The following is a 13,061-nucleotide window of genomic DNA, read 5'->3' on the forward strand; positions in this document are numbered from 1 at the left end:
TACTGACTCAGATGAAGATATCAGTGCCAGGAGAAACCCAAGCATGTTTATACACAGTGAGGAAGGACCCAGTTAAGCAAGAAATTGACAGTTAAATAGAAGTGATGATTTATGTATTAAGACCTGGAGATCAAGAAATGTTATCTTTGAAAAGGAGGAGAGATGTCTCTTTCTAGAAGATTTCTAGAAAAGAAGAATAAAATAGTTATAGGAACTCAAAATGAGATGGAGAGGGAGAAAAGTACAATTCTGTTTAGTGACTCTAGTCTCAACGATGTTAAAGATGAGAACATCCGCTTAAGAGTGAGAGGCAAGAAATATTTAGCATTGTAAATGATTGAAAATGGTATACATGTCTAGAGGGGAAAATATTACTTCATTTAATATATGTTGAAGTGAAAAGAGAGAATCTTTCTGGTTAGAATTTAATTCTGAGAATAACTTGGTATTAGAAAATGAGTTAAAATGACATGCAAAAGAATTTATTTCCTGCCTTTCCTTCTAGGTTATTAAGTGACTCTTCATCTTGTAAAGAGAATGATTCAGTACAATCAAGGAAGAATGAAGTATGTATAACTTTTTTACTACTCTATTTTAATCACATGTTCAGATATTTTAGTGATATCCATGTATTTTTAAAGTTCACTTGATGCTACTTTTAGATGGCATTCCTTGTTGCAATCCAGTTCAGCATAACATTGAATTGATTTATTTATTTGGTAAGTATCATTGTGTGAGATTCAGTGGCTAGTGAAAAGATGAATTACATTGGTTTTAGGCTTAGTTTTAGTAGCAAAAATGATAGAATAGGTTTACAAACAGCTGTATTTTCTACCTGTTAGAAAATTTTATAATCTTCATACTATAAAAGAGTACCGATAGTAAGCTATAAGAATACAGAAATGGTAGATAGATTTAAATCTTGAGTATTTAGCAATGAATTCATGTAAAGGATAATTTTATCAAAATGTTACAATATTTTGTGACCTCTGTACAAAGCTAAATCATGAACACACAGACATAAATGAGGATGCTAAACATTTTTCTTTTCAAAACTTATAAAAACTAAAAAAATTAGTTTGGTAATTTTGGTATGATTTGTGTTTTAGAAATTTTACAAAGCATAATAAACATTTTATTGTTTTTGTGTTTTTTGTTTTGTTTTAAATAGGAGAGTCAAGAGGTATGTTGATGTCAAATATGTTGAAAAAACAGGAGAATCTCATCGCTCTAGCGATGTTTTGATGTAACTATATTCCACCTAGCATTTGGAGTACTACATCTACCCAAGAGAGAAGTTCTCAACCTTTTTTCTACCAAGTATCCTTTTTATTATTGCTCCTATAGATCTGTTGTTTAAAATATATAGTATGTAATTTTCTTGTTTTTATTTATGAAGGACATATAACTAGCAGTAAGAACTTTTCATTAGCATATGATAACTAGTGTGATGTAGTAGCAGCCAAAAGCTGTTAAACCTGACTAGCTCATTAGCCTGTATTTTCTTTTTTTTTTAAATAAATAAATAAATTTATTTATTTATTTATTTATTTATTTATTTATTTATTTTATTGGCTGTGTTGGGTCTTCGTTGCTGCACACGGGCTTTCTCTAGTTGCGACGAGTGGGGGCTACTCTTCCTTGTGGTGCACGGGCTTCTCATTTAGATGGCCTCTCTTGTTGCAGAGCACGGGCTCCAGGCGCGTGGGCTTCAGTAGTTGCAGCACATGGGCTCAATAGTTGTGGCTCACGGGCTCTAGAGCGCAGGCTCAATAGTTGTGGCACACGGGCTTAGTTGCTCCGCGGCGTGTGGTATCTTCCTGGGGCAGGACTCGAACCCGTGTCCCCTGCATTGGCAGGCGGATTCTTACCCACTGTGCCACTTAGAAAGTCCTGTATTTTCTTATTGGGGAAATCTACAGTTTTGCTGAAGATATATGAAATATTTAAGAACTCATGGAGAACCTAATCACTAGAAAGAATAGTGGAAAGAACATTCACTGTTATATGGGATCTAATAGATCTGGATCTTTTGGGGGCACTGCCACTTATTAGCTATGCTATCTTGGCCCAGTTGTTCATCTTTTTTGGATATCAGTTTCTTTATTGAATAGATATAATACTACGCATCTTTTTACGGGTTTTGTTAGGACTAATGAGACAGTATTTGTAAAGTGCCTGCCACTGTATCTAAAACACAAAAGGAACTCAAAGACTTAAATCCTTTATAAAGGCATTGTCTCCCCAAATGGATTATTTAATAGTTTCTGTAATTTTAGTTTGTTTAAAGACTGACATATCTGGCCTATAAGATGATTTAAAAAATAGCAAGATGACTTGTAATTAATTAGTTGTCACTTATCCAAAAGAGTTATTGTTGACAACTTTTCACAGTATTGTGCCTGGCACAGTGTAGGAAGATATAAAGAAGAGCTTTTATAGATCTTTTTTTGAGGGAAAATTGGTATGTAACATTATATAAGTTTTAGGTACACACATTATGATTCTATTTCCGCATTCATTGCAAAGGGATTATTATCAAAAGCCTAGTCATCGTCCATCACCATACACTTGACCCCATTCACTCATTTCATCCACCCCAGCCCCCTTTTTCTGTGGTGACGACCAGTCTGTTCTTTGTCTTTGAGTTTTTTGTTTTTGTTTTGTTTATTTTCTTTCCTATTTGTTTGTTTGTTTCCACATGAGTGATACCATATGGTTTTTGTCTTTCACTTTCTGATTTAATTCTAATACCCTCAAGGTTCATCCATGTTGCAAATGGCAAGATTTCACTTTTTTTTTATGGCTGAGCAGTTTCTACTGTATATATATACCACATCTTCTTTATCCATTCATCCACCAGTGGATACTGCAGTTGTTTCCATATCTTGGGTGCATATATTTTTTCGAATTATTGTTTTTGTATTCTTCAGATGAATACCCAGAAGTGGAATAGCTGGATTGTATGGTAGTTCTGTCCTTATCTTTTGAAGAATCGCCATACTGTTTTGCATAGTGGCTACACCAATTTGCATTCCCACCAATAGTGCATGAGGGTTCCCTTTTCTCCACATGGTCTCCAGTGTTTGTTATTTTTGTCTTTTTGATGATAGCCATTCTAACAGATGTGAGGTGATATCTCATTGTGGTTTTCATTTGCATTTCCCTAATAATTAGTGATGTTGAGCATCTTTTCATAGGTCTGTTGGCTTTCTGCATGTCTTCTTTGGAAAATGGGAAGAGCTTTTATTCTTACTTTTAAGAAAAATGATATATTTTTGAGCATGTTCAGTCAAATATTCCAAATATTTGTCTCAGATGTAGATCTTTTATCTTTATCTTGTAAGCACAAATGGTGACAATATTTTCAAATAAGTAATCTACAAAAGAATGATGGAGGATATCAGAGGATATCCTTTATTCATAATGAATGAGAAACTTGGTGTCAGAAGAATTCTGCCAAGATTGGAGCTTCTCATTCTTGTTTACATAGTGTGCGTACATACATGTGTACTGTAATAGAAAGCAAGAGATGGAGGATTTTTTCTCTCTGTCAGTAAAAATCACGTTAAGAAGTACAAAAACTGGACCTATATTAAGTTGAAAGAGAAGATTATCGTTTTCTTTTAGCCTCTTGTCTTTTAAATGTGATCAGAGTTTATAATTATAGTTTCTTGTTTTCTGACAGATTCAGAAAAAGCTATACACATTAGAAGAACACCTTAGCGCTGAGATACAAGCCAAAGAGGAACTAGAGCAGAAGTGCAAGTATGTTTTGTAGATAATTAAATGTTATATTTTAAAATGTAAGTTTAAACATTTTACTAAAAAAGAAGAGCTACAAAGTAATTATATGACTATTTTACAATTTATGGTAAATATCTTTATTGTAAATTAGGAGAGAATTATTTTATTTACTGTTGCCTTTGAAATTCTTTAGATCTGTTAATACTCGCCTAGAGAAGGTAGCAAAGGAGCTAGAAGAAGAGGTAAAGTTGCTCTATGCTTCTATTAACATTTTTGTTCATTACAAGTTTTGATGCCTTAAAAAAAAAAAAAAAAAAAGGTTTTGATGCCTGACTTATCTACAGAGTTCTCTTAGTAACATATCTTGCTATATAGTAAAATCTACCTTGTAGCATTGGTGGACAGGACTCAGATTATAGGGTAACCATGATGATAGGCTTCATTTTGTCATGTTTTTGCAACTGAGTTAATTTAGTATGCATAGATATTTCAGGTAAAAAAAAATTGCACTCATTAATTACATGGTTTAAAAATAGACATTGACAGTTGTTTTTTATTCCGACCCTTAGTTTGTATTAAGTAAAGATGGTTCAGTGGTGATGGAATATTACAGAAATTTTGACTTTCAATAATAAAACACTTGATTATTTAAGAATAGTGTGCTATTAAAAAATATGGAAAACGTAGTTTTAACAAAATGGCAGTTAATAGCTTTTTTAAAGGCCTTTTTTATCTGCTCGATGTAACTGAAATATTTTTTGTTTTCATTTGATTTTTGTACATACTTTCCTTTGATAATGACTTCAAGCATTATTTCAGATTACCTTAAGGAAAAATGTGGAATCAGCATTAAGACAATTAGAAAGAGAAAAGGCGCTTCTTCAGCACAAAAATGCAGAATATCAGCGGAAAGCTGATCAAGAAGCAGACAAGAAGCGAAATTTGGAGAATGATGGTTTGTCATTAAGCACTTACTAAGAAAAAAACACTAAGAAAAACAGTTTGTGTGTATATGTGTGTTGTGTTGAAGCTTACCACTAAAATGCTTTTTATCATAGTTAACAGTTTAAAAGATCAACTTGAAGATTTGAAAAAAAGAAATCAGAACTCTCAAATATCCACTGAGAAAGTGAATCAACTCCAGAGACAAGTAGGTTGATCCCAGTTTATAATAATGATATTGAACTTTATTTATGATTGTCTATTAACATTTGTTTTAATTGGCAATGTTACAAAAGGGAAATCAATTAGGAAGATATTTTTAGGTTTTTGTTTATTTAAAATAATAAATATTTTATAAAACAAATAATAGTTTGTAATGGGGTAACAAATTGAAATATTTTCATCATATACCTATGTTTATTTGTGTGTTGTTTGTTTGGTTTTGAATGGAATAACAGCTGGATGAAACCAATACTTTGCTGCGAACAGAATCTGATACCGCAGCCCGGTTAAGAAAAACCCAGGCAGAAAGTTCAAAACAAATTCAACAGCTGGAATCTAACAATAGAGATCTACAAGATAAAAATTGCCTGCTGGAGACTGCCAAGTTAAAACTTGAAAAGGAGTTTATCAATCTTCAGTCAGTTCTAGAATCCGAAAGGAGGGACCGAACCCATGGATCAGAGATTATTAATGATTTGCAAGGTATTAAAGTAGAGATTGCACTTGAGTTCATCTTAATGATTCGTGTTTTGGAATTAACCTTAGATGATGGATAATGTGCTGGAATAGTACATGTCTGAATATACTACTCTGTTAGGTAATTAGGTGAAGTTAGGATACTGGAAATACATTATGAATGAAAGATTTACTTTCAAATAGTGTGAAGTATTTTAGGTACCAAACCACTTCTGAAGGTGGTAGATTGGATTCCAATTGAATTAACTCTAAAGCACTATATGAACAATTATAAAAGTTCTGCTCATAAATATCAGCTTTAAGGTATGAGGTGAATTCCAGATTTTTTACCCTAAATTTAATATTTATATACTATATGAGTTTATTGTTTTTAAAAATGTTTCAATTTTAGGTAGAATATCTGGCTTAGAAGAAGATTTAAAGAATGGCAGAATCTTACTAGCAAAAGTAGAGATGGAGAAGAGACAACTACAGGAGAGGTTTACTGATTTGGAAAAGGTAAAGCATGTTAAGTTTTACATTTGTGTAAGAAAATGACTAGAAGTTTTGGGTTGAAAAACTTATTATAAAATAAGGAAAATTAGTAACTGAAATATTTCCAACACCCATGTACTTTCTTATCTTCACACTTGGTTATATAGTTTAGGGATATATATTTTAAGGCTTACCATAACACTATATAGGCAGCCCTTAGTATGTTAGTTGCTTATGAAGGGAGAGACTCTCCTGGGGTGTATAACAAGGATGCTTCTCCCTGGGCATCCAAGGAAAATGCAAATTTTGACTTATAATATGTCTTTAAAATGACATAAAGTTATCATGATTTTTCATTTGGAAGTTTACCAAAAAATACTATAAGCCAGGGGTAATTTCTATGCTCTGTGCAGTTAATATTTTATTTTCCTTCACTTATTCATTCATTCAGGTATTTAGTGTATCATATGTGGTAGAAACATCAGGATGCAGTTATTGCCCTTAACAGTCACACAGTCTAATGTGTAATTTTTAAAGTAATAATAAAGTACACAGATAATTCTAATGCAGTGGTATGGACAGGGTATATTGGGTGCACAGAATGAATCCCTAATCTGACAGGGCAGGATCGGTTGACAGGGTAAAGGTGCATTCTGAATTGGAAAGGACAGCATGAGCAAAGGCACAGAGGACAGAAAATAAAAAAGTCATAGTTTATTTAAGTACAAACCATTCAGTATTTCTGGAGTAAAGAGCAGGGATCAACACATTTTAGTTTTTTAAGGGAAAGACAGTAAACACTTTAGACATTGCAGGCCATATGGTCTCTGCTGCAGTGAAAGGAATGGACATGGCTATGATCTAATGAAATTTTACAACAATAGACATCAGGCTAAAATTGGCCTGAAGACCTAATTTAGAGTATGAAGAATTCACTGGCCAGAGTGAGGCTACAGAGCCAGGCATGAGCCAGGTCATGCAAGATGTTGAATACTCTATTAAGAAACGTAGTTGCTCGAAGTAATGGACTAGCCACTGAAGGGCTTTTAAGTTGGATGGTTTTATTAGAGGTACATTTAAGATAGATCATTATGTACCATGTGGAGACTAGGTTTGAGGAGGACAAGATGAGGTAGATAGATTAGTCAGAGGCTTTTTCAGTAACTCATATAATGGAGACTTAACTAGTACAGTAGTTTAAAGGATGAAAAATAGGGATGACTCTGAGAAGTATTTGTAGGAGGAACATTTGGGAACACTCAATGATTGATTAGATGTAGCATGTGAATAGTACTCAAGAATGGGTTCTGGGTTCCTAGCTTGTGATGAAATCTATAGTGGTACCATTAATTAATAAAGAATAAAGGAAAAGTAGCTGTTTTAGGGAAGACAATGATAAGTCTGTTTTAGTCCTAAGGTGAGGTGCCTGTGAGACAGCCAAGTTAGAGTGCCTACAGAGAAGTAAGCTAAGGTACTAGCAGCTAGAAATCAGTATAGAAGTAGCTCAGACCCTGTGAATGGAAGAGCCTGTCTGGAAAGAGATTGCTTAGAGCAGTGGTTTTTCAGAGCAGAGTAAATTGCTCTGTGGGTGGATTGTGTAGTTTGAAAAAAATCATTTTCATTATTGAGAAACAAGAAATATCTATATTTATGATATAAACTATAGAAAACAAGAATTAGAAAATCTTTTGAGGCTATACACAGAAAATAGACTGACTTCTATTAAAGATTCTCAACTTAAAACAAGTCTCCTATGTGGAAAATAAAGGTGAATAGTAGAGGATCCTGAGATTTTTTTTTTTTTAAGATATAGCAAAGGGAAACATTAGGTATGTTTTAAAAGTTTGAGAAACAATAGTGTAGGAAGAGGAGAAGCATTATGGCTAAAGAACACTAGCTGCAGAGGACACCCAACATTTAAGCAGTGTCTGGGAGAAAACTTCACATGCAACAGAAAAGATGAGAGCAGGATGGGGAGAGCCAAGTGAGTTCATTGTCAGATATGTCAAGGAAATAGTTTCAAGGGCGACAGTGAGTTCAAATAAAGACTAAAAAGTGCCTGTTGAATTTGACATTAAGATATCATTTGTCACTTTATTGAGCTCAAGCAATTGCAGTGAAGATCGCAGAACAGTAGAGTGGTGATGTGGGAAATAGGTACAGTGGGAGGCAAACAGGTAGAGTGCATCGGTTACTTTTACAAGAAGTTTGAAGATTGGAAGGAACATGTTGAACATTATTAGTAAGCCTGTGAAAAAAGACTTTGTAAGTTTTTGAAATTGTGAGCCAGTCTTTTTTGTTGATAGCTGACATGTAAAATCTTTAATAGGAGAAGAACAACATGGAAATAGATATGACATACCAACTAAAAGTTATACAGCAGAGCTTAGAACAAGAAGAGGCTGAACATAAGGCTACAAAAGCACGGCTGGCAGATAAAAATAAGATTTATGAGTCCATTGAAGAAGCTAAATCAGAAGCCATGAAAGGTATGCATTTTCATAAGAGGGTTTTTAGCAGCATTTTACAGAATTGGTTCCGTATTCAGTTCTGATTTTGAAAAATATTTTTAAAAAACTGTTAGGAAAGCTTTACATATATATGTTTTTTCTTTAAAGGCAATGACCATTTCTAAGACAGTAAGGCCCAAACACAAAATTGCTCAACCAGAGTTTTAGATCAGAGAGAAATTAATATGTCAGTGGTATCAGTAGTGACAGGCATACAGAGTGTGAAGTTCTAGAAATATCTATTCAGATTTGGGGGATATGCTCTTTTTATAATATTTAGTTTGACATTTCACCAGCTTGTGTTACAAAATTCTTGCCAGTTTATAGAATATATGTTCACTAAATATTTTGAAATCTGGCATGATAAAGATACTAGTTAGATTTGGTCAAAGTCACACAATACTAATGAGTGTAGGATAAGAGAGCAAAGTTTACTTTTCCACAAACCAAGCCTGTATCTTTGAATTGTCTTTTAGATAATTTATTTTCCTAATTGTATGTGATGGATTTGAAATTCCAAAGGAAATCAATAAAGTGTTCTTGTCAAAGATTTGTAAAAGTTAAACAGAAATTTCATTTCATATTAAAGCATAACGTTTATTAATAACTTAGCAAAAAATAGCCTTTTAAATTAAGTGTAATTAAAGGAGATTTTTGGGGGGTTTAAAAACAGTTTGGTTTAAGGTATTGATTCTGGATGATAAAAGATGGAATGAGTGCTTTATTTAGAAATATCTAATAAGAAGAAAGTTAGTGGGCCATGTTTCACTGTCCATGGCCTAAAAAGACAAAATTGAATTTCTTTTGAGGTCATAATCTAGGTGTGATAAAATGCAAACATTTTTCACATTTGAATATACACATATAATCACCACCCAGAACAAGATACAGAATCTGTGTTTTCCTCACCTCAGTGAGTTCACTCATGCCTCTTTCTGTTCTCTGTGCCCATAGTAGGGTTATTAGTTTTTAAAATGAGTACGTTTGTTTATAGGTTAGTCTCTGAACTGTTGAAAATGAACTAATTCAGCATAATAGTAACTGTCATTTTTTCAAATTCCTTTTTACAACTCTAACATAAGATACAGAAAACTTTCATATTTTGCATGAGTACACAAAACTTAAATTTTATAGATGGTACTCAAATCTAGTATAAAGCCTTTGGTCTCTGCACTGCATGTCATTGCTTCCTTTGTTTAAGAATATGGCTTACCAGTGAATTACTAGTTATGTGACCTTGTCTAGTTACTTCTCTTTTTTGTGCCTTGTTTCCTGTAAAGGGACAATTAGTGTATTAGGGTGTTATGAAAACCAAGTGCAGTGATACATGAAAAGTGCTTAGAAATGCTAGCTATTTTTAGTAGTATGTGAAAAATGGTTTCATTTTTCCACACTTTTGAAGACATTTCATTAAAAACTGAAAATTCATAAGGCTTCATTTTTACCTAATATAACTTTGTAATAAATAATTTGACATTGAACATTATGATATGAAGGAGCAAAAGAACCTATTGAATTTGAACAGATTTTCTAATCAGTATATCAAAAGGTAATCCTTTAAATCTAATAACTTGCAGTTAATATGAAATCACTTGATTAGACATAAACTTTGCTTTTCACTTTGAGATTGAAAAAAGGTCTTTAGAAGCCTTTTCTGATTAGTGAAACATTAACAGTTTATTGCAAATCATTTAGAAAATACAGGAAAATAAAAAGAAGTAAAGATTAAGCAGAATGCTAGTAATCAGGATGAAATATTGTATATTTTCTCAATTTTCTATACTGTTTTGCTTTTTTTCCTTTAAAAAATATTGTGAACATTTTCTTAGGTCATTGAAAATTCCCCTGTGTGAGCACTTATCAAGTGTTTACTATATGCCAAGCAGCATTTAAGTACTACACATATGTTAAGGCAGAATCTTTGCAAAATCCCTATGGATGTAGGTGCTATCATCGCCATTCTGGAGATAAGGAAACTGGGCCTCAGGGAGCTTAATTAAGTTGCCTAGTCAAATAATTAGGAAGTATTAGAGCCAGGATTTAAATTCAGGAAGTTTGGTTCCAGAGTCCTGTCCACTGGCAACTCCCTGAAACATAATCTTCATCCTCTGCATAGTAATATGCTAAAATAGAAAGAGCTGTCAAGATCATAGGCTCTACCTCTGTAATGATTAGGATCTTGCTTAATGTTTTTAGGCAAGAAGAGTAACACTGAGAGGCACAGAATAGCAGAAAAATAAATTTTTATTTAAAAAGATGTAAATGTCTTTTAGAACCATAAGTAAAGGCAGAATTATTTTGCTTTCATTAAAATGGATGTAATATTGCAGTATGGTAGATTTTTATACCCTGCAAGTGAAACACCTAATTTTCAAGCATGAAATTGTTGACATTTCAATTATATTAAGAGGAGTGATGAAAATATTAAATTGGAAATTTAAAAAATTATTTTTAAGGCAGCATGGTTTACTGTAATTTTTATTAGCACTGTGTCATGTATTTGATATGCTTCTTCTGTTTGATTCATGATTATGTCCATTTTTGCGGCAATAGAAATGGAGAAAAAGCTCTTGGAGGAAAGAACTTTAAAACAGAAAGTAGAGAACTTGTTGCTGGAGGCTGAGAAAAGATGCTCTATATTAGACTGCGACCTCAAACAGTCACAGCAGAAAATAAATGAACTCCTCAAACAGAAAGATGTGCTAAATGAGGATGTAAGTGTGAAGTTTACTAATAAATAATAATAAGCTATTTAATGAATTAATAGTAAACTAGGTTTATTTATAAAGGTTCAATGATGGTTTAAAATTTTTCCTTGTAAATTAATATTCTATAATGTTTCAATTTTACTGAATTTGGATGATATACTAAATGAGTCATAGTTAAAATTTTTTTAAAGACCATATTTTATTTTATTTATTTCCATACATCATTATGGAAAAATCCAAAAATTTTTTATTGTGAAGTGAATTAATTGTTTAAGGGAAAAACATCTGTTTTACATCATCATATTTACTGCCAGCTTCATTGATAAGAAAATCAAAATAATTTACTTACATACCAATAACACTATTTTTTAGGTTAGAAACTTGACATTAAAAATAGAGCAGGAAACTCAGAAGCGCTGCCTTACACAAAATGACTTGAAGATGCAAACACAGCAAGTTAACACACTAAAAATGTCAGAAAAGCAGTTAAAACAAGAAAATAATCATCTCCTAGAAATGAAAATGAGCTTGGAAAAACAGAATGCTGAACTTCGAAAGTAAGTTACTTGTTTGAGACAAAGATTTACTACTATGCACAGCTATCCACATGTAAATTATTATCTTAATTTTGATTTATCTGAGCATTTTCTTTTGACCCTTTTATTTTCTTGACAACATTTTCTGTTTCTTTCTGTTTAAGTATTGTGTTGAGTGCCACTGTTGTTCTTCAAAAAGATTTTATTTGCTTCCCCAACAGTTTTTTACAACTGCCACCTTATGATATAATGATGGAGTGTTGGTGTTGAAGAAGAAGAAAATGTCAGGGATTTACACTCCATGCTCTTAAGATTCCTCCTCAGGACTGTCCCTCAAGCATGAATGCTTATTGTTTGTTCCTTAGTTTCTGGGACTTGGCAATGCTTGACTGTTAAGCAAACACCATATAAAATTTTAAATTATTTTTTAGGATACACTCTAGTGCTATATTTAATTTACTTAGAAAATGGAAAACATTGTTAAAATACTTTTAAAGTATTAATATACTGTTAAAATTTGCCCCATTCAGTCGTTAGTAGTATAATTACTTCTTCCCAATCATGACCAAAGGTCATATTGGATTCCAGTTATTGATGGGGGGCAGAGTGAAAAGAACATAAGCTTTGGAGCTAGACAGCTCAAGGTGTGAATCCCGTTTCCATTACTTACTAGCCGATCAGCTTTGGGCAAGATATTTAACCTCTCCGAACCTTTTATCACATCTGCAAAAGGGGGACAGTAAGAGCTTCCTTCTTAGGGATCTTGTAAAGAATAACAATGGCTTATTTACAGCATGTAGCACACAGTAAATGGTAGGGACCATTATTATTACAACTATCGCTGTTACTATTACTACTACGTCTCCTATAGGACTGTTACTTTGTTCCTGTCTCTTTTGCTGATTGCCTGCTTTTTACACACCTGTGACAGGTCAGGGTCAGGTCAGTAAGACTGATACTACTTAGGAAAGGATGGTCAAATATTCAGATATTGACACTTCCTAGGAAAGGATGGTCAAAAAGATTTTATTCTTTTTGCTGATCTGTTGCCTGGGTAAGCCTAGACTCTCAAACTTCATGAGATTTTATCTAAAAACTTGAACAATATTTAGGCATCTTTGTCCAATATTTTTTTGTTCTTTGTTTTTCCCCTGTATATCAGCTTTATTCTTCCCTCTCATTTTTTTATTTAACAGAAAGTTTGGTCTTTCAAGAAGGACAAACTCTAGAGATGTATCTTATAGCTTCGTTATTTGGAGCAACCCTGATTTGACTTTTTTTGGATGGAACTCATTTGCCCAGCTTCTGTCAAGAGCCTAAACTGTGGATGGATCCTCAGTTCTAGGGAACACAGTTTTAAAGCTATTTGACTGAATAGATATTCTCCATAGTATTTTTTCTAACAGCAATGTTTATATGAATACAAAAGCTAAATATCTAGATTG

The 13,061-nt window shown here is 32.9% G+C and overlaps 1 protein-coding gene across 1 annotated transcript in view; it reads left to right on the top strand.

Annotated features, from left to right (window-relative positions):
- ROCK2 (Rho associated coiled-coil containing protein kinase 2) overlaps positions 1–13,061 on the top strand; it is a 137,448-nt gene that overhangs the window by 97,396 nt on the left and 26,991 nt on the right. The window contains exons 10-20 of the mRNA XM_057741062.1: positions 506–566; positions 1,172–1,183; positions 3,689–3,768; positions 3,941–3,989; positions 4,567–4,702; positions 4,806–4,897; positions 5,148–5,394; positions 5,780–5,886; positions 8,192–8,351; positions 10,926–11,086; positions 11,453–11,637. Coding sequence (XP_057597045.1) covers positions 506–566; positions 1,172–1,183; positions 3,689–3,768; positions 3,941–3,989; positions 4,567–4,702; positions 4,806–4,897; positions 5,148–5,394; positions 5,780–5,886; positions 8,192–8,351; positions 10,926–11,086; positions 11,453–11,637 — 1,290 coding nt within the window. The remainder of the gene's footprint in view (positions 1–505; positions 567–1,171; positions 1,184–3,688; positions 3,769–3,940; positions 3,990–4,566; positions 4,703–4,805; positions 4,898–5,147; positions 5,395–5,779; positions 5,887–8,191; positions 8,352–10,925; positions 11,087–11,452; positions 11,638–13,061) is intronic.

The sequence above is a fragment of the Hippopotamus amphibius genome, chromosome 7 (assembly GCF_030028045.1).
Source record: "Hippopotamus amphibius kiboko isolate mHipAmp2 chromosome 7, mHipAmp2.hap2, whole genome shotgun sequence".
Classification (NCBI taxonomy): domain Eukaryota; kingdom Metazoa; phylum Chordata; class Mammalia; order Artiodactyla; family Hippopotamidae; genus Hippopotamus; species Hippopotamus amphibius.